Below are 17,319 nucleotides of genomic sequence, written 5' to 3' on the forward strand. Positions count from 1 at the left end.
TGTGAGTTCAAGGCCAGCCTGGTCTACATAGTGAGTTCCAGGACAGCTGGGGCTACAGGGAGACCCTGTCTCAAAAAAACCAAAAAAAAAAAAAAAAAGGCTATATGATGTTCAGGCAGGATTGCTGACTTGGGAATACATGGGTCTATAATTAGTTCCCCTTCAGAATTCAACACAGACATACATATCCCTTCAAAAACTTTATTTGTATGAACAGTTCCTAACTCTTGATTTAGCTTAGAGCTTTAAAAAGACCAGAGATCTTGAATATTTAAGTTTGAAAAACAGTTTCTGCTATTAATCAGAAATAATTGTTACTATTTTCTGGCTTATCAGTTTGAATAAGCCAAAAAATACAACCAAAGTTTATTTTCCTGACAGTTAAATGAGAAAACAAAGGAACATCCTGAATTATAGAGCTGATTCTTGCTGGTGAAGTACATTCTTAGCTGAGTTCACTGTGCCATCCAAATCCTGAAGGTAAAACTCTAATACTTCATTGTGGAAAATTGACAAGTAGCAGTTTTGCTGGCTATAGAAAAAAGGAATGGGTCTCTTCTTCCTGCATGGGAAACAAGGTGCTTCTACTTAACACTGATCAGGTAAAGGGGAGGCTATGCCTAAGTCTGAGAGGAGCTGGCTGTAAGCAATCTGAAGTGAGGCACAGGATTGCTGAGGACAGCAGAGTCCAAGCAGCCCACTGAGCAGCAGCAGTTTAAAGAGCCCCAAACAGAACACTCCCTATGAGTTTAGGGATGGGCTCAGTGCTGTCTTTCAAAGATGGGCCCAGACTAACATTACTCTGGATTGGGCCCTGGAGAATTTCTAATTTGACTGGGGATGTGCAGAGAATGGGAGGGCAGAGAAGCTGGCTGCTCTCCCCCTCCCTGCCTTAGGCCAACACAAACTGCAAATTGGTAAGCAGCACCTTAATGCCTCTTGTGACAGTTACAGCTGAAGTGGCAGGGTCAAGCTTATAGGTGTTGGCATCCCCCTTCTTATATCGGTCCCGGAAGACGTAGATGCTCCCATTACAGCTGGCAATCTTCCAGAGGGATGGGGCAGAGCTCCAGGCCTCAGGAAGACAAAGCCGGGTAAAACTGTCTAGCAAAGGATTGTAGCACACCAGGGAGTCCCCTTCAGCCACGATGAACACCAGATCCTTATGTACAGCTGCGTGCATGCAGCCTGCAAAGGGCAGCACGTAGGGCTTCACATGGCACTTGTCTGTCTCTGTGTCAAAGCACTGGATAAGTCGAGAAGGTTTGGTAAAGAAGTCCAGATCATTTTCCTCGCCCCCTAGTAAGTAGATTATTCCATTGAGGTTGGCACCGGCAGCCCCTGACACAGCCACCTCTAGCTGAGTTGTTTCTGTCCACACATTATCACCTACCCGATAATAGATGACTGCATTGGAGAGGGTATCCTGTAGTGTCTTGCCACCCAGTGAATAGATGGCATCTTTCCCGGGCACAGATACCAGAGTGTGCTGGAGGCGGTCCCGGGGCAAAGGTGCACACCACTCCCAGTCAACAGTGGCATTGTTGCATTTCCACATGCGCCGTGGAATGGACCCTCCAACCACATACAAGTCTCCACCATGCTTGCAGGCTGCAGTAATCTGGTGGCACAAGCTGTTTTGGCCACTTACACTGATGGAGTCATCTTCTGCACAGTGCAAGGACACAGCCAACGAGTGGGTACGAGAAGACTCTTTCCCGATAAGGTAAATGTGCACATTCTCCCCAATTTCCTGTTGGCAAAATTGACATAATGACACATCAGCTTGTGTGAAGGCTTTGCTGAGATAGGTATCCTCAAAGTCCTGAGCCTCATGCCTGCTCCCCTCCAGTTACTTTAAATCATCCTGGCTCTCCTCTAATCATTTTCATCTGGGCATTTATGCAGGGGCAGAGAATCTATTGTATTCATCCTTACAGTTTGCTTTATTATCCATACACTTTTTTTATTGAAATGGGGTCTTGCTAAGGAGCAAAAGCTAGCCCCCAAACTTATGACCTGGGCCTCCCAAGGGATTATACGTGTGGCTATAATCTCTTAAGACTTTTCTTTCTCTCTTTTTCAGTGTCAGAAATCAAACCCAGGGCCTCATGCATGCAAGGTAGGCATCCTACCAACTACATTATATCCCCAGACCCCTTTTTGAGACGCAGTCTAATATAGCCTACACTGGCCTTGAATTCCTGATCCTCTTGCCTCGACCTCTTCCTCCCAAATATTGAGCCACCACATCTGGCTAGGACTGTTAACTCAATGACAGTAATTCTTTCATGAAGACAGCCTCTGTGAAGAAAACAAAAGCTCTATGAGCTTTGAAGCTCATAGACTGATGGCTTCTGGGATTATAAACTCATCCTCCTCCCACTTCATAACTTCAAGCCACTGATAATCAGTGGCTACTAAAGGGGCCAGGCCAGGAGCTGGGAGATGGCTTGGGTTAAGTGCACTTGCTATACAAGCATGAGGACCACTGAATTCTCAAGCACCCATAAAAAAAGCTGGACATGGCTGTATGTAACAATTCCAGCATCGAGGGACAAAGATAAGCTAGCCAGCCTAGCCAAAAGCTTTGGGTTCAATGAGAGACTCTGTCTCAAGGCAGTACAGCAGAGAGTGACAGAGGAAGACACTTGACATCCTACTCTACCTTCCACATCTGTGCATGTGGGTATGTGCACCCTCACACATGCACGAACCACACAAACATAATATCCATACCTCCCTAACACACAGAGGCCAGGCCAAGCTAATGAGATGACTCAGCAGGTAAAGCCACTTGCTGCCAAACCTGAGGACCCCAGTTTGATCCGAGGACCCACATGGTGGAAGTAGAGAACTGCTGACTCCTGCAGGTTATCCTCTGATCGCCTCATAAGCACCATGGCACACATTCTTCCCACCTACCCCACCCCACCCCAGTAAATTAAAAAAAAAAAAAAAAAGCCAGGCCCACTGATGGCTGGAATGCATGGAGAATATGTATCTGCCTTACCTTCAAGCTAGTCCTGAGTGACTCTGCAAAAGCCTCTCTTTCTTCTTTATTGAAGTTGATCCAGGCTTCTATTGCCTCTGTTGGGTTCTGGGAACATGGAACCCCATCTGTGAGAGCCAAAGGAAAAGCATGGTCATGACAATCTTAAAGGGGCTCTAAAGACTTGAGCCGCTTTATTAGAGTACCATTATATATATATAAATAATCATGTATATGTCCAGTACAGACATGAAATCAACCTGAAATTCCTTTTCTTTTTTGCAGTGCTGATATCAAACCCAGGGTTTCATACACATCAGACAAGTGCGCTACCATCGAGTTACACCACTAGCCCTACCTTGCTTTCTAAAATTAAAACACACCCTCTTCTCCACTTCATATCAACTTCAAGCCAAAAACAATTTAATTAGTGGCTACAAAAAGGCCAGGCCAAGGGCTGAGGAGATGGCTCAGGGGGTAAGATGGCATGATATGCTCCGATATGCCATAGAAGCCACCTTCTAGACTAGAGAGCTCATATCTAAATAGTTATGCCTCACTTGCAGAGGCAGAATTGTTAAGATGATCATTACTAAAAATGTTTCCTATTTTAGATATTGTGACTCATCACTATCACCATCAATTTATTTAAGGAACTAGTCCTGTAGGCCCATGCAAGGTACAGGACAGATGAGAACATTACACTAGAAAGTTAGCTTCTCACTTTTGTGGAAAAGTGATGTAGATTTTTATTTTCTGGCTGCTACTTCTGTAAAGAACTCTGTCTCTGAGAGCAGCTACAGCGACTCTCAATACTGAATCTCAACTTCAATCTAAATCCTGACCAGGAATCATAAATTAACACCAGGAATCTTGAGGGTTCTATTGAAGCAGAACATCCACTGATCACACTTAAGTAGCTGAGTATGCTAAGCCCCTTCCCTGATCTTACCTGAGATGATATCAGTGAGTAGATGGTGGGGCAGGTGGAAAAATTCCTCTGTGCTCTGCAGCTGGGCCAGATGGGTCTTGGCACAGTGCTTGGCAGCAGTGTAGAGCTCAGGATCACTATGCCTATCTGCAAGCCACATCACCTGAAGGCAGTTTCCCACTTGCACTGTGCGTGCCAAAAACCGAGAACATTCCTCAAAGAGAGATGTTAGCTGATACATGTCTGACACCTCATAAATTTCTTGCAGCTCATCAGCTCGAAGTTTCACAGTCCCATGGTAGATATAATCAACCAGGAGCTGAAAAACAGACGCACTGACATCTTGTAGCACTATCACCCGGTTGTGGGCCTCCTTCAAGTTGGAAGTGAACATGGACCGGAAGAAGCAGCTCTGAGCTGACAGGACCAGCCGGTGGAGCTGAAACTCTCGGCCTTCCACAGAAATGGTGACATCAGCAAAGAGCTCCTCCTCTAAACACAGTTTCATGATGCCCTGAGCCACTCGGCCTGAGTGGGACCGGTCTTTGAAAGTGTAGTTCACAAAGTAATTCTCATCCATGGATGCTCCAGGCTCCTCTGGTGATTCCATGGTAGCCAACTTCCCTCTCTGCCAACTGTCTGCAAAGCAATACCACCCTGAGTATTGGGAATTCACAGTCAGTTTGTGAATCCACTATCCAACTAATGAGATGGGGAAAATGGGAGCCAAGTGGGTCTGAACTGCTGTATTCCTGGCCCTGCCAATGTTGTCTGTGACACGCCTTCACCCAAGTTGGTTCTTTTTCCTCTCCTCCAATGAAACCAACTAAAGTTCCAACTCTGATGTTTTTCCTTCAGAGAAATCAAATATTCCTTATGATGTAACAAAAGACTTGGTAAGAATTAGGTCAACACATGAAAGCAAGGGAAAGGAGGAAGCCTAGAAGCTTAAAAGCTTTACTTAACCAAATAATTTGGGTATAAAACAAGTGGCTCAGGGGAAGCAAAACCAGACCAAAAGAAAAAAAGACACCCACTTATTTGTGACCAGATCCCTTCTTTGCCGGCTCCGGAGTGCAGACCTTTCTATACTGAGGCCTGGCCCTGTACATCCACTACTTTTGTTATCGTCAGGGCTGCTGTTCCTACTTACCCACTCGCCCTAATGAGTTCATTAAGAAACTCGTTTCCCGAACTCGAGACAGAGCCCAGCCGTTCCCCGCCGGGGCACAAGGAAGTCCATCACCTTGTGCAGTTTCCCCACACCACCTGCAGTCACCTAGGAAACGGTCTCCTAGGAAACCGTCTGTCGTTTCCCTCATCAAAAGCATAGCTCCTGAGCGGGGGAGGGGTGTGGAACTTAGAACCCAGAACGCCCACCCCCTTCCCCTTCTCTCACCTGTCCGGTTCTTCTGCGTCTTCGCCTTCTCTCCAGCCTTCGCTGTACCGAGCTGGGGCTACGAATACCTCAGAGTTTCCCCACCTGCAGGTCTTTCTCACCTGCGTTACCTCCTTTTATACCAGTACCCAGAACCCGGAACCTCTGCTTCCCGCCCAGCGTCCTCCCGGAAGAAGATTCGTTACACACTTCCGCTTCCGGTCCGTGCCCTTGAGGCTCCGTGTCCTGTGGGTTCTCCCTCGGCCACCTGGTGGGCATCCTGGGAACATGGCGGCTTCCGCGACCAGGGTCTGGTGGCGTGGGCTCTTGGGGGCCGCATCTGTAGCCAGGGGTGAGCAGGGGGCAGCCCACTGAGGCCAGGGACAGCGGCAAGAGCGTCCAACACGGACATCCTCGGGCCTCACCCGCGTCTATGCCTTTTATCTCCCTGTGCAGGCGCTGGGCGACCCTCGGTGCTGTTGCAAAGGGTGAGGAGGGAGAGCACTGCGGCTGACAAGCGCCGTGAGTATGTGCGGACAGTGCCCTTCCCCAGATTAGCCGGGCCCTCCGTTGCTTCTGTCAGATGTTTGTCTTTGCCCCACGATGCCCTTCCCTGGGTCCTCCGGGCAAAGTTATGCGTGTACTTGGAGACCTGATTGCAGTGGTCTCCACCCTGTTGTTAGAATCGAGCTCTCCTATGTACCCTCGACATTTCTTATGGTCTTGATTCCCGTTTGTGTTTTTATGATCCCCCCCCTTTTTTTTTTTTTTTTTTTGGTTTTTTTGAGATAGGGTCTCCCTGTAGCCCCAGCTGTCCTGGAACTCACTATGCAGACCAGGCTCGAACGCACAAAGATCCATCTGCCTCTGCCTCCTGAGCGCTGGGATTAAAGGCATGCGCCACCACGCCCGGCCCCCCCTTTTTCCTTTTTTAAAAATTATTTTTATGTGTATGAGTGGAGTATATTGCTTGCATCTATGTAAGTACAACCATGTCGTGTAATGCTGAGTCAGAAGATGGCGTTCAGTTACTCTGGAACTGGAGTTACAGATGGCTGTGAGCTGCCATGTGGGTGCTGGGAATCGAACCTGGGTCCTCTGCAAGAGCAGCCTGTACTTTTAACCACTGAGCCATCTTTCCAGCTCCTATGATCCCCCTTTTCTCTGATTAAATTGTCAGCTCTTTCAGGGTAGACAACATAACTTTTAAGCCTCAAAGTCTAGAAATAATAGTAGTTCACGTTAGTAGATCCTTAAGGCATAATTAAGCCTTTTAGTAAATAATCTCCTTTTTGTCCTCATAACAGCTTCATGGATAGTATTTTACTCTGTACCATAGATCATGAAACAGTCCAAATAATTAAATTGTCTAGTTACAGATCCAGTGAATGACAAAGCAAGTTTGCCTGCTGCCAAAGGCAGAGCATACTTATTCATTAATGCTTAGGCTGTGATGTTTGGGTGCTCAGTGACTTAGGGTTGCGTAAATGAGTATGTGGTGATTTTATATTACAGTAAACATAAGCATACTGGGAAATAGGAAATCTGGCTTTCTCCCATTTCTAGACCCTTATTTTCTTGTAGATACACAAAGGGGCTGGGAATAAGTGGCAGGCAGGTATGTAATAAGATAATCTTTGATAGTTCTTCAGTTCTGTAATTTTTTGATTGAGAACATGGTATAAGTACCAAGGACAGAAAGAGAAACAGAAGTCTGGTTCCCATCCTTAAAGAGCTCCCAGTCTATAGGAGAGCTGACACTATTGCTTTGTTATCAGTAGTGCAGAAAGTACAAGGGAAGAGCTGTGGAATAATGTAGAAAAGAAGCAGATTCCCCAACTGAAGTAGCAAGAGTCTTTGTCTTTGTGTTCTGTGAAAGGGAGGTGGTATTTCCCCAAGTTTTTATCACTTCATATTCCCTAGAAGAGGTACTTTGCACCTGTGTCTTAAGATTCTGAAGAAAGCCCTACTAAGATATAATACCCTTTTTTAAGCCCAAGAGACTAGAGACAGGGCTAGCTGCTCCCTTCTCCTTTTATCAGATATGCTTTTTCCTTCCAGCCACTGTAAGACCACAGAATAATGTGGACCACAAGCAGTTGTCAGTGTTTGGCGAGTATGTGGCCGAAATCCTACCAAAATATGTCCAACAAGTTCAGGTAATTTTTACTACTATTGCTTGGGTCTGGGTCAAGGATGCACCACATTGTTTATTTCTTTACCTCCCAAGTGACTCTAGCTGAAGTTAGCTGTTCCTTCAGTAACTTTTTTTTTCTCTCTCCTTTCTGTGTCTGCAGGTGACCTGCTTCAATGAGTTAGAAATATGTATCCATCCTGATGGAGTCATCCCAGTGTTGACTTTCCTCAAGGATCACACCAATGCACAATTCAAGTCATTGTCTGACTTGACAGCAGTGGATGTCCCAACTCGGCAGAACCGTTTTGAGGTTAGTCAGGAGATTTGAGGTTTGGGGGTTAAAGGTAAGAAAGGGGATAGAAAACTTTCAGGGTGATGTGACAGCTATCTGTGGAAACAATAGCCTTAGTTTCATTTTCATTTGGGGTCATAGAGAACACAACAGGCTTTTTGTTTGGCTTTTTTTAAAGTTATTTTTTAGGGGCTGGAGAGATGGCTCAGCAGTTAAGAGCACTGACTGCTCTTACAGAGGACCTGGGTTCGATTCCCAGCAACTACATGGCGGCTGTGAGCCGTCCTTAACTCCAGTTCCAGGAGAATCCAAAGCCCTCGTCTGACCTCTGCAGCACTCCACAACACGGGTGTACTCACATACATGCAGGCAATACACTCATACACATAAAATAAAAAATAATAAATATATATTTTTTAAAAAGGTATTTTTTAAAGTTGCTGTGGGTATGTATATGTACATGAGTGCAGGTGCCCTTGGAAACCAGAAGATATTGGATTCCCCAGGAGCTGTAGTTACAGGCAGTTGTGAGCTGCCCAGTGTGGGTAATGGGAACCAAACTTGGGTGTTCTGGAAGAGTAGCATGTGCTCCTAATGGCTGAGTGATCTCTCCGGCCCTTTGGGTTGTTTTTTTGTTGTTTTTTTTTTTAGTTTAATTTTTTTGTCAGGCACCTTTAATCCCAGAGGTAGGTGGATTTCTGAGTTTTCAGGGCGGCCAGCCTGATCTGTATAGCGAGTTCCAGGCCCAGCCAGTGCTACATAATGAGACCCTGTCTCAAAAAACTCCAATTTCTTTTTTTTTTTTTTTTTTGTCTTTTTGACACAGGGTCTCCTTGTAGCCCCAGCTGGCCTGGAACTTACTGTGTAGACCAGACCAGCTTTGGACTCACAAAGATCTGTTCTGCCTCTGCCTCCCAAGTGCTGGGATTAAAGGTGTGCCACCACCATGCCTGACATCCCAATTTTTTTTTTGATTAAATAATTTTTATGTTAGACTACAGAGAAATGGTTTTCATTATGGCATCTTTTTGTAATTAATTTTATGTATATGAGTGTTTTGCCTGCATGTATGTTAAGTGGACCTGTGTCACGCAGTACCTGTAGAAGCCAGAAGAGGGCAATGGATCCCCTGGAACTGGAGTTACAGTTGTTAGCGGCCATGTGGGTGCTGGGAACTAAACCCAGGTCCTCTGTAAGAGCAGCCAGTGCTCTTAACCACTGAGCCATCTCTCTAGCCCCTCATTATGGCATCTTCATACCAGTATGTCGTATTGTTCTTATTCATTTCCCTCCCCCTGGGCCTTTTCTGTTTCTTTATGCCTTTCCCTCCTCCAGCTAAGTCCCTTTCTTCTTCCAGTTACACTCCTTTCTACTTTCCTATTGCATGTATTCATTCTTGCATGTATTTTTCACATCCTTTATGATCTCTTTATCAGGCTAACGAAGTGGCTCAGCATGTAGAGCTCTTGCCACACAAACCTGACAACCTGAGTTTAATCCCCTGAACTCCATAAAGTTGTCCTCTGACCTCCATACACATACAATTTTAAAAAAGGTCTTGGGGCTGGAAAGATGGCTCAGCAGTTAAGAGCACTGGCTGCTCTTACAAAAGATCCTTGTTCAATTCCAGCCCCTACACGGTGGCTAACAACTGCCCATAACTCCAGATCCAGGGGGATCTGATGCCCTTTTCTGGCCCCTTGGCATTGCATAACACGGGTGCACTTACATGCATGCAGACAATGCACTGATACACATAAAATAAAAATAATAAATAAAGGCTGGATGTAGTGGTGCACGCATTTAGACCCAGCACTTGGGAGACAGAAGCAGGTGGATCTCTGTGAGTTGGAGGCCAGCCTGGTCTACATAATGAATTCCAGGCCAGCTGGGCTACAGGGAGACCCTGTTTCAAAAAGAGAAAAATAAATAAAATATATATATTTTTTATTTTAAAAGGCGCTGGAGAGATGGCTCAATGGTTAAGAGCACTGGCTGCTCTTACAGAGGACCTGGGTTCGATTCCCAGCATGCACATGGCGGCTAACAACTGTCCTTAACTCTAATTCCAGGGGAATCTAATGCCCTCTTCTAACCTCTGTGGGCATTGCATTTGCATGACATGGGTGCACTTATTATATTCAGGCAGTACACTCATACACATAAAATGAAAATGATAAATAAGGCCGGGCATGTTTAGTCCCAGCACTCGGGAGGCAAAGCCAGGTGGATCTCTTAAGTTCAAGGCCAGCCTGGTCTACATAGTGAGTTCTAGGCCAGCTGAGGTTACAGGGACATGCTGTCTCAAAAGACCAAAAAGAAAAAAAAAAAGAATAAACTATTTTTTAAAAAGTTTAAATAAAAATAAAAAATAAGGGACTGGAGAGATGGCTCAGAGGTTAAGAACACTGGTTGTTCTTGCAGAAGACCCGGGTTTGAATCCCAGCCCCACATGGCAGCTGACAACTGTCCATAATTCCCATTCCAGGGGATCCAACAGCCTCTTCTGACCTCCATGGGCATTGCACGACATGGGTGCGCTTACCTACATGCAGGCAATACACGCATAAACATAAAAATAAAAAAAGATTTATTTCTCCTCTTTCATGATCCCCTGTCTAATTTTGCAGAACACAGCAGTTAAACCAGTACTTCAGAATCAGGTGGACCTCAACTGTGGATCTGCCATTTATGTGTATGTACATATTGCTTGCATGTATGTAAGTGCACCCATGTTGTGCAGTGCCCTCAGAGGTCAGAAGAGGGCATTGGATCCTCTGGAACTGGAGTTAAGGACTGTTGTTAGCCACCATATGGGTGCTGGGAACCAAACCTGAGTCCTCTGTAAGAGCAGCCAGTGCTCTTAACCACTGAGCCATCTCTCCATCCTCTAGCTCCTGGCAGTTTTAATAGTGAAAAACATTCCCCATAAATAGAATTTGTGTTTTATATACACACAGGGATTTGATACTATATGGTTCAAGAGGAACTTTTGTGGCTGGCCTTAGTCTTTTTTCTGTTAATTAATAGAAGAGTAAGAGAATTTATCTTGGTGACTTTAGAATGCTGATTTCATTATAGGTATAATTACTGAAAGCAAAGAATCAAGGAAAGAATTGCCAGAGAAACAAATATTAGACATATGTGCTGGGGGTATAGCTTGATGGTAGAATAAAAGCCTAGCATACACAAGATCTTGGGTTCAATCTTCAGCACTAAAAGATGAAATAATGAAAGATATGAATACTTACAGCAGCAGCAACAGCAACTGAGCAAACTTTACAATAGAAAACTGAAACATTTCCTGAAGTCAACATTAACAAAGCTGACACCTCCCACATAAAACATTTCATGTAGTATAAGAAAGCTCTCAGAAAATTGTGTATAAGTTAGAGTCCTCTTTAAAGTTAATAAATATGGTTTATTGTAAAAATCATTTGATGGGGCTGGAGAGATGGCTCTGCAGTTACAAGCACTTGTTGCTCTTCCAGACATGCTGAGTTTGGATTCCAGCACCCACATGGAGTCTATCAATTGCTTGCACAAATGTGGTACACATATGTTCAGGTTCACACACACATATACATAAAATTAAGTCTTTTGACAGAGGTTTGTTTAAAACAGCACTGACACAATAGCTAAATACAATTATCTTTTAAATGCATAGCAATAAAAATGGAACTGCTAATAAGTTATGCCATAGCATAACAACTTTCAGCAAAAAGTTAAATACGGGGGCCAGCAAGATGCTCAGTGTGTTAAAGTGCTTGCTGTGCAAGTTTGACCACCTTAGTTCAATCCCTAGAACCCACAGTGGAGAAAACTGACTCCTGAAAGTTGTCCTCTGATCTTCACACAAGAGCCGTGGCATACACATACACATACATAATGCACACACATAAAACAATAATTTTTAAAGAAATGAACTTGAGGGGCACTTAGCCCTTCTGGGAGACTTCTTTGAAGATAGAGAACAGTTGTGTCAAATCTTGGCAGGGACTCCTTATGTAGTCGACTGGCCTGGACCTTGCTATATAGAGCAAGCTGACCTTGAACTCCCAGCAGTTCTGCCTCCATTGTGTTCCATCTTAACAGATGAACAGGAGAACAGGAACTAACCCTGAGGATTGGGGCAGGTACACCATGGAGGTCTTCCAAAGGGAATGGCATGTGCAAAGGCAGGCATGCTGAGCCTAGACCTTTGTGAGTAGTTGTAAACAAACCATCTTGAGGCATGAGCTTCAAACAGAAGGCAGGATCAGTGATGGAATCCTGATCCATCTTGTATCCTTACAATTGATATTCTCACCCAGACCCTTCAGCCTATGACCGTCTTGTTCCTCCAGCTCCTTCTGTTCTCCCTAGATCATCTACAACCTGTTGTCTCTGCGCTTCAACTCTCGGATCCGTGTGAAGACTTATACAGATGAGCTGACGCCCATTGAATCCATAGTGTCTGTGCATAAGGCGGCCAACTGGTATGAGAGAGAGGTGAGCTGAGCTACTCTGGGCCAGAGTTGCGGGATTGGTTCTAACTGTGGGATGTGGTGCAGTACAGTTCCCCTCCTGTTGGCTCTGATGGATTGGCTGCCTGAGAGCCTCTCTTTTGTAGATCTGGGATATGTTTGGAGTTTTCTTTGCTAACCATCCTGACTTAAGAAGAATCCTGACAGATTATGGCTTCGAAGGACATCCTTTCCGGAAAGACTTTCCTCTCTCTGGCTATGTTGAGGTAGGAGCTGTAAAACTGGGGTGGCACTTATGGAGCCTGGAAGATCCTGGGCATGATTGGGACTATAGTCTGTAGATTATGGTGGTTTAAGAGCCTGGACTGTAGAGTCAAGTCCTAGTTTCAAATTTCTGTAATATGGGACAAAGCTATTTGATTTAACTAACCTCAGTTTTCTCATTTGTATAATAAACCAGGCTTAAATATGTGGTGGTGTTAAGTAATATATATGCTGCAAAAGCCTGATATATATATTTGGTCTTTTTGAGACAGGGTCTCCCTGTAGCTCCAGCTATCCTGGAACTCACTATGTAGACCAGGCTAGCCTTGAACTCACAGAGATCTGCCTGCCTCTGCCTCCCGAGTGCTGGGATTAAAGGCGTGTGCCACCACACCCGGCATTACTTTGTTTTTTTTAAACACAAGCAAACAAGGTTTTATTGAGAAGTAGAGTAATACTTCTCTGAAGCAAGGAGGGGTACCAAAAATGGGGTAATCTGTAATAGTCATTTTAATTACCAAGGTACCCTTATAGACATAGTCTGCCCCCATCTTCTAAAAGTAAAGGATTATTTCTGAAGGCATCTCACAGGAGAACATTAAATGTTCAACCCTCAAGAATAGCTACTGAGCCCATGAAGCTCCAAACAGAAAAAAATCCCAGTATAGCCATTAGGCAGTGGGAAGAATTTCCATTGCCCCTTAAGGAAATTGTGACAACAGATGGCTGCTGGGGCCAGGCATGGTGGCACATACCTTTAGTCCCAGCACTCAGAGGGCAGAAGTAGGAAGATCTCTGTGAGTTCATGGCCAGCTTGGTCTACATAGTGAGTTCCAGGCTAGCTGGGGCTACAGGGAGACTCTGTCTCAAAAACACAAAAACAAACAAAAAATCAGATGGCTGCTGGGAGGGGTAGCAATAGTCTCTTTCAAGCATGAACTCCGTAGGTTCACCAGGTTCCAATGGATTGACTCACAGTAAAAGACATTAGGAGTCACAAATTAGATTCTATACGCCTTATTATATATATAATAGAGTACTTTAAATTGGGTTGGGGGGCAATAAAGGGAGGTAGGAATAGGGGAGGGGATCTAAATACTGTCACATATTGTATGAAAATCTCAGGCTGAAGAGATGGCTCATGGGTTAAGAGCACTGGCTGCTCTTGCAGAGGCCCAGGGTTTGATTCCCAGCACCTACATGATGGCTAACAACTGTCTGTAACTCCAGTTCCAGCGGATCTAGTGCCCTCTTCTGACCTCCACGAGCACTACATGACATGGGTGCACTTACATACATGTAGGCAACACACTCATTCGCATAAAATAAAAACAGTAAAATATTTTTAAAAAGAAAATTGCAAAAATTTAATTTAAAAATGTAAAAAATTTTATTTTTAAATGGAATTTTTAATAGCCGGGTGTAGTGGTGCACACCTGTAGTCCCAGCACTTGGGAGGCAGAGGCAGGCGGATCTCTGTGAGTTCAAGGCCAGCCTGGTCTACATAGTGAGTTCAGGACAGCTGGGGCTACAGGGAGACCCTGTCTCAAAAAGACCAAAAGAAAAAAAAAAAAGAAATTTAAAAAAGTATAGAAATTTTTAAAAAGTATAGCTACTGGGGGCTAGTTGCATTGGTACATCTTAAAATCCCAACACTAGGGAAGTTGAGGCAGGAGGACTGAGATCAAGGCCAACCTAGGCTGAATAACAAGACCCTATCACAAAGAAACTAGAGAGATTGCTCAGCAGTTAAGAGCATTGGCTACTCTTGCAGAGGACTGTGGTTCAATTTCCAGCACCCATATAGCAGCTAACAACCATCTGTAACTCTAGACCCAAGGGACCTGACATCCTCTTCTGACTTCCATGGGCATTGCAGGACAAGAATGCACTTGTATACATACAGGCAATACACTCATATACTAAAAAATTTTTTTAAAAAGACTGAACTTGGCACATACCTTTAATCCCAGCAGTCAGGAGGCAGGGGCAGGCAGATCTCTATGAGTTCAAGGCCAGCCTGATCTACAAAGCAAGGTCCAGGCCATCTAGGGCTACTGAGAGACCCTGTCTCAAAAAGACCAAAAAAATTAACTAAAATATATAAAAATTGAAAAAAAAGATCATCAGCTGGGCATGGTAGCACATAAGGCCACCTGGGGCTACAGTGAGACCCTGTCTCAAAAAGAGCCTGTCAAAGGGTGAAGACTCAGAAGATGGCTCAGTTGCAAGTGCCTGCTGTTCAAGCATGAGGACCCAAGTTTGGATCCTCAACACCCATGTAAAAAGCGGAGTGCATCTGTAACTATAGTGCTAGAGGGGTGAACAAAGACAAGCAGATCCCTGGAGCTCACTGCTCAGCTAGCCTAGTCTAATATGAACTCCAGGTTCAGTGAGACCCTGTCTAAAAAAAATAAGGTGGAGGCCTTGAGCAGATGGCTCAGTGGGTAAAGTACTTACATGAGGACCTGACTTTGAACCCCTAGAATGGTAGTTTACATATGTAATCCCAGAGTACCTACAGTGAGATGGGCAGTGGAGACTGAAAAACGTCAGGAAGGTTATAGGCCAGCTAACCTGGTTTCCACATGAACGCACACATATGCACACACCCATGTGATCATGTTTATACACTGCACACACAAAAAAATGGCCCTATATGATGTTTACTAGCACATACTTGTGAATTTTGTAGTAAGATAACTTTAGAAATGTTGGGATGCATGGCATTCTAGTCCTGCCTCAAACACTCGATTTCATTTTTTTAAATATTTTTATGTGTATGCGTGCATTACCTGCATGTAGGTAAGTGTGCCTGTGTTGTGCAATGCCTGTAGAAGACAGAAGAGGCTGTTGGATCCTCTGGAACTGGAGTTACGGACATTTGGTAGCTGCCATGTGGTTGCTGGGATTCGAATCCCAGTCTTCTGCAAGAACAGTGTTCTTAACTGCTGAGCCATCTCTCCAGCCCCCAAATACTTGATTTGTCAGTGTTATGCATAATCTATCTCAGTCTGAGCTACCTGTGATTTGGGCTCTCTTCCTCCCTTCTCTTTCATGCCCATTGACTCTCCTATATTACCTGCCTCTTCATCTCAGTACTTGATTATGCTTATGTTATTCAGCTGATTGTGCAAGAATAAGAAAAGCCTTGCCGTATCCAGTTTTAGGGTTCTTTGTGTGTATGGTGCTGGAGATTGAACCCAGGGTGTTAGGCATGCTAAGGCAAGTGCTGTGCTTGGCCATGAAGCTACGTCTGCAGCAGCCCTCCAGCTTTAGATCTTTTGGGGGGTGGGGGACTTTGAGACAAGGTCTCTGTAGCCCAGGCTGGCCCTCAGAGATCCTTGGACTCAGTATTTAGACCAGGCTGCTCCTTGATATCAGACAGATCCACCTACCTCTGCCTCCTGAGTGCTGGGATTAAAGGTGTGCACCACCATGTCTGACTTAAGTTTTCTGTTTATTTTCTATTTTTAATTATGCATATGTATGTATGTCTGTGTGGTGGGAGCCAAACTTGGGCCTTCTGCAAGAGCAGCAAGCACTTTTAATCACTGAACATCTCCAGCCCCACAGCTTTTGTTCTTGATAGTGAAAATAGCAAGGCCACAGGGCTGAACTTGTGTGTCAGTTTCGGTTTACTCTTTGCAGCCACTCATTGCTCTTAACCTGGGATCGATACCTGTCATTACCTTGTATGGGTGAGCAGTAAGTGCTGACAGCAAAGAGTTCAGAGCTCATGATGTGTTGTGGCAGGAGAGTCCTCAATGCTGGCAGCACACAAGAAGTAAAGGCCATTTTGGAATCCCACACACTAGATTAGTAGGATGTTTGACCTGATGGGTAGCATGTTTGGATGTAGATTGACAGAGCCTGGAAGAGCAGTCAAGGACAAAGGGAAAAGGGACTGGGGATGTCACTCATGGTCATATTAAAAATGGGCCCCTGAGCCATCAAGTCTTCTTTTGCTCCTGCAGCTACGCTATGACGATGAGGTGAAGCGAGTGGTAGCTGAACCAGTGGAGTTGGCACAGGAGTTCCGAAAGTTTGACCTGAACAGCCCCTGGGAGGCTTTCCCTGCCTATCGTCAGCCCCCTGAGCTTCTCAAGCTTGAAGCTGGAGATAAGAAGCCTGAAGCCAAATAGCTTCAAAGGGAATGTGAACCTTAGAGAAGGCCTTATCTATGATTGTCTGTGTAAATAAACTCCTACTTAGACTCATACTTCCTCTGTGTGCCGTGTGTTTGTTTTTTTTAACATTTATTTAATTTGGGGGAGGGAGCACACATGGCGGTCAGAGGACAACATGCAGGAGTTGGTTCTCTCCTACCATGTGGGTTCCAGATATTGAACTCTGGTTGTCAGGCTTGGCAGCAAATGCTCTTACCTGCTGAGCCATCTCCTTCCCCAGCTTCCATGTGCTCATAACAAGTAGAAATGACACTCAGGAAAGGGCAGGTGCAGGCAGGGTGTGGAGGTGTTCCCTGCCAAAGTATTTAAATGGGACTGTATGCTGCAGTTGTGACCTGTGGGCCCAGATGTGTTTTAGAAGATCCTGGAGCTGTTAATTCAAAGTTTTCATAGTCCTAAGTGTTCTGAATAGGTGTGGCATGGTCTATTAAGTACAACTGGAGGGTCTTGAAACAGCTGGAGAAAGTCCTTATCTCAGAAGACTCTATGGAGGCAGCTGATAGATTCTGGGGCCTGGGTGGGGCCAGGGAAACCCCAGTCTATTCTCATCCCACCCAAACATCCAGAGGGTTCCATGAGCCAGGAGCTAAACCCAGAACACCTCAGCTCACTTTGAGTCTTGAATCCTATGTCTTCCGTGTAGCCTGGCAGCCTGTCACTCTTGGGCTA

At 44.9% G+C, this 17,319-nt stretch overlaps 2 protein-coding genes across 2 annotated transcripts; one reads left to right on the plus strand and one right to left on the minus strand.

Annotated features, from left to right (window-relative positions):
- Positions 1-187: 187 nt before the first annotated feature.
- Kbtbd4 (kelch repeat and BTB domain containing 4) lies at positions 188-5,492 on the minus strand. The gene is made up of 4 exons (XM_008843625.2): positions 5,323-5,492; positions 3,945-4,562; positions 3,014-3,120; positions 188-1,753 (listed from the first exon to the last, which is right to left on the minus strand). The coding sequence occupies exons 2-4, from the start codon at positions 4,531-4,533 to the stop codon at positions 893-895; spliced, it is 1,557 nt and encodes a 518-aa protein (XP_008841847.1). The 5' UTR covers positions 4,534-4,562; positions 5,323-5,492; the 3' UTR covers positions 188-892.
- On the plus strand, positions 5,492-16,682 carry Ndufs3 (NADH:ubiquinone oxidoreductase core subunit S3). The gene is made up of 7 exons (XM_008843623.3): positions 5,492-5,653; positions 5,758-5,823; positions 7,363-7,460; positions 7,599-7,748; positions 12,096-12,221; positions 12,343-12,462; positions 16,438-16,682. Exons 1-7 carry the CDS (start codon positions 5,590-5,592, stop codon positions 16,603-16,605), a joined length of 792 nt encoding a protein of 263 aa, XP_008841845.1. The 5' UTR covers positions 5,492-5,589; the 3' UTR covers positions 16,606-16,682.
- Positions 16,683-17,319: the final 637 nt, after the last annotated feature.

The sequence above is a fragment of the Nannospalax galili genome, unplaced genomic scaffold, assembly GCF_000622305.1.
Source record: "Nannospalax galili isolate Female #2095 unplaced genomic scaffold, S.galili_v1.0 scaffold1200, whole genome shotgun sequence".
Lineage (NCBI taxonomy): Eukaryota > Metazoa > Chordata > Mammalia > Rodentia > Spalacidae > Nannospalax > Nannospalax galili.

Coding starts and splice junctions, on each gene's coding strand:
- Kbtbd4 (XM_008843625.2), bottom strand. CDS start 4,533: ATGGAATCACCAGAGGAGCCTGGAGCATCCATGGATGAGAATTACTTT. Junction 3,121..3,944: donor ACTCACTGATATCATCTCAG/GTAAGATCAGGG, acceptor TGGCTCTCACAG/ATGGGGTTCCATGTTCCCAG. Junction 1,754..3,013: donor CACTCAGGACTAGCTTGAAG/GTAAGGCAGATA, acceptor TTTTGCCAACAG/GAAATTGGGGAGAATGTGCA.
- Ndufs3 (XM_008843623.3), top strand. CDS start 5,590: ATGGCGGCTTCCGCGACCAGGGTCTGGTGGCGTGGGCTCTTGGGGGCC. Junction 5,654..5,757: donor GGCCGCATCTGTAGCCAGGG/GTGAGCAGGGGG, acceptor CTCCCTGTGCAG/GCGCTGGGCGACCCTCGGTG. Junction 5,824..7,362: donor CACTGCGGCTGACAAGCGCC/GTGAGTATGTGC, acceptor TTTTCCTTCCAG/CCACTGTAAGACCACAGAAT.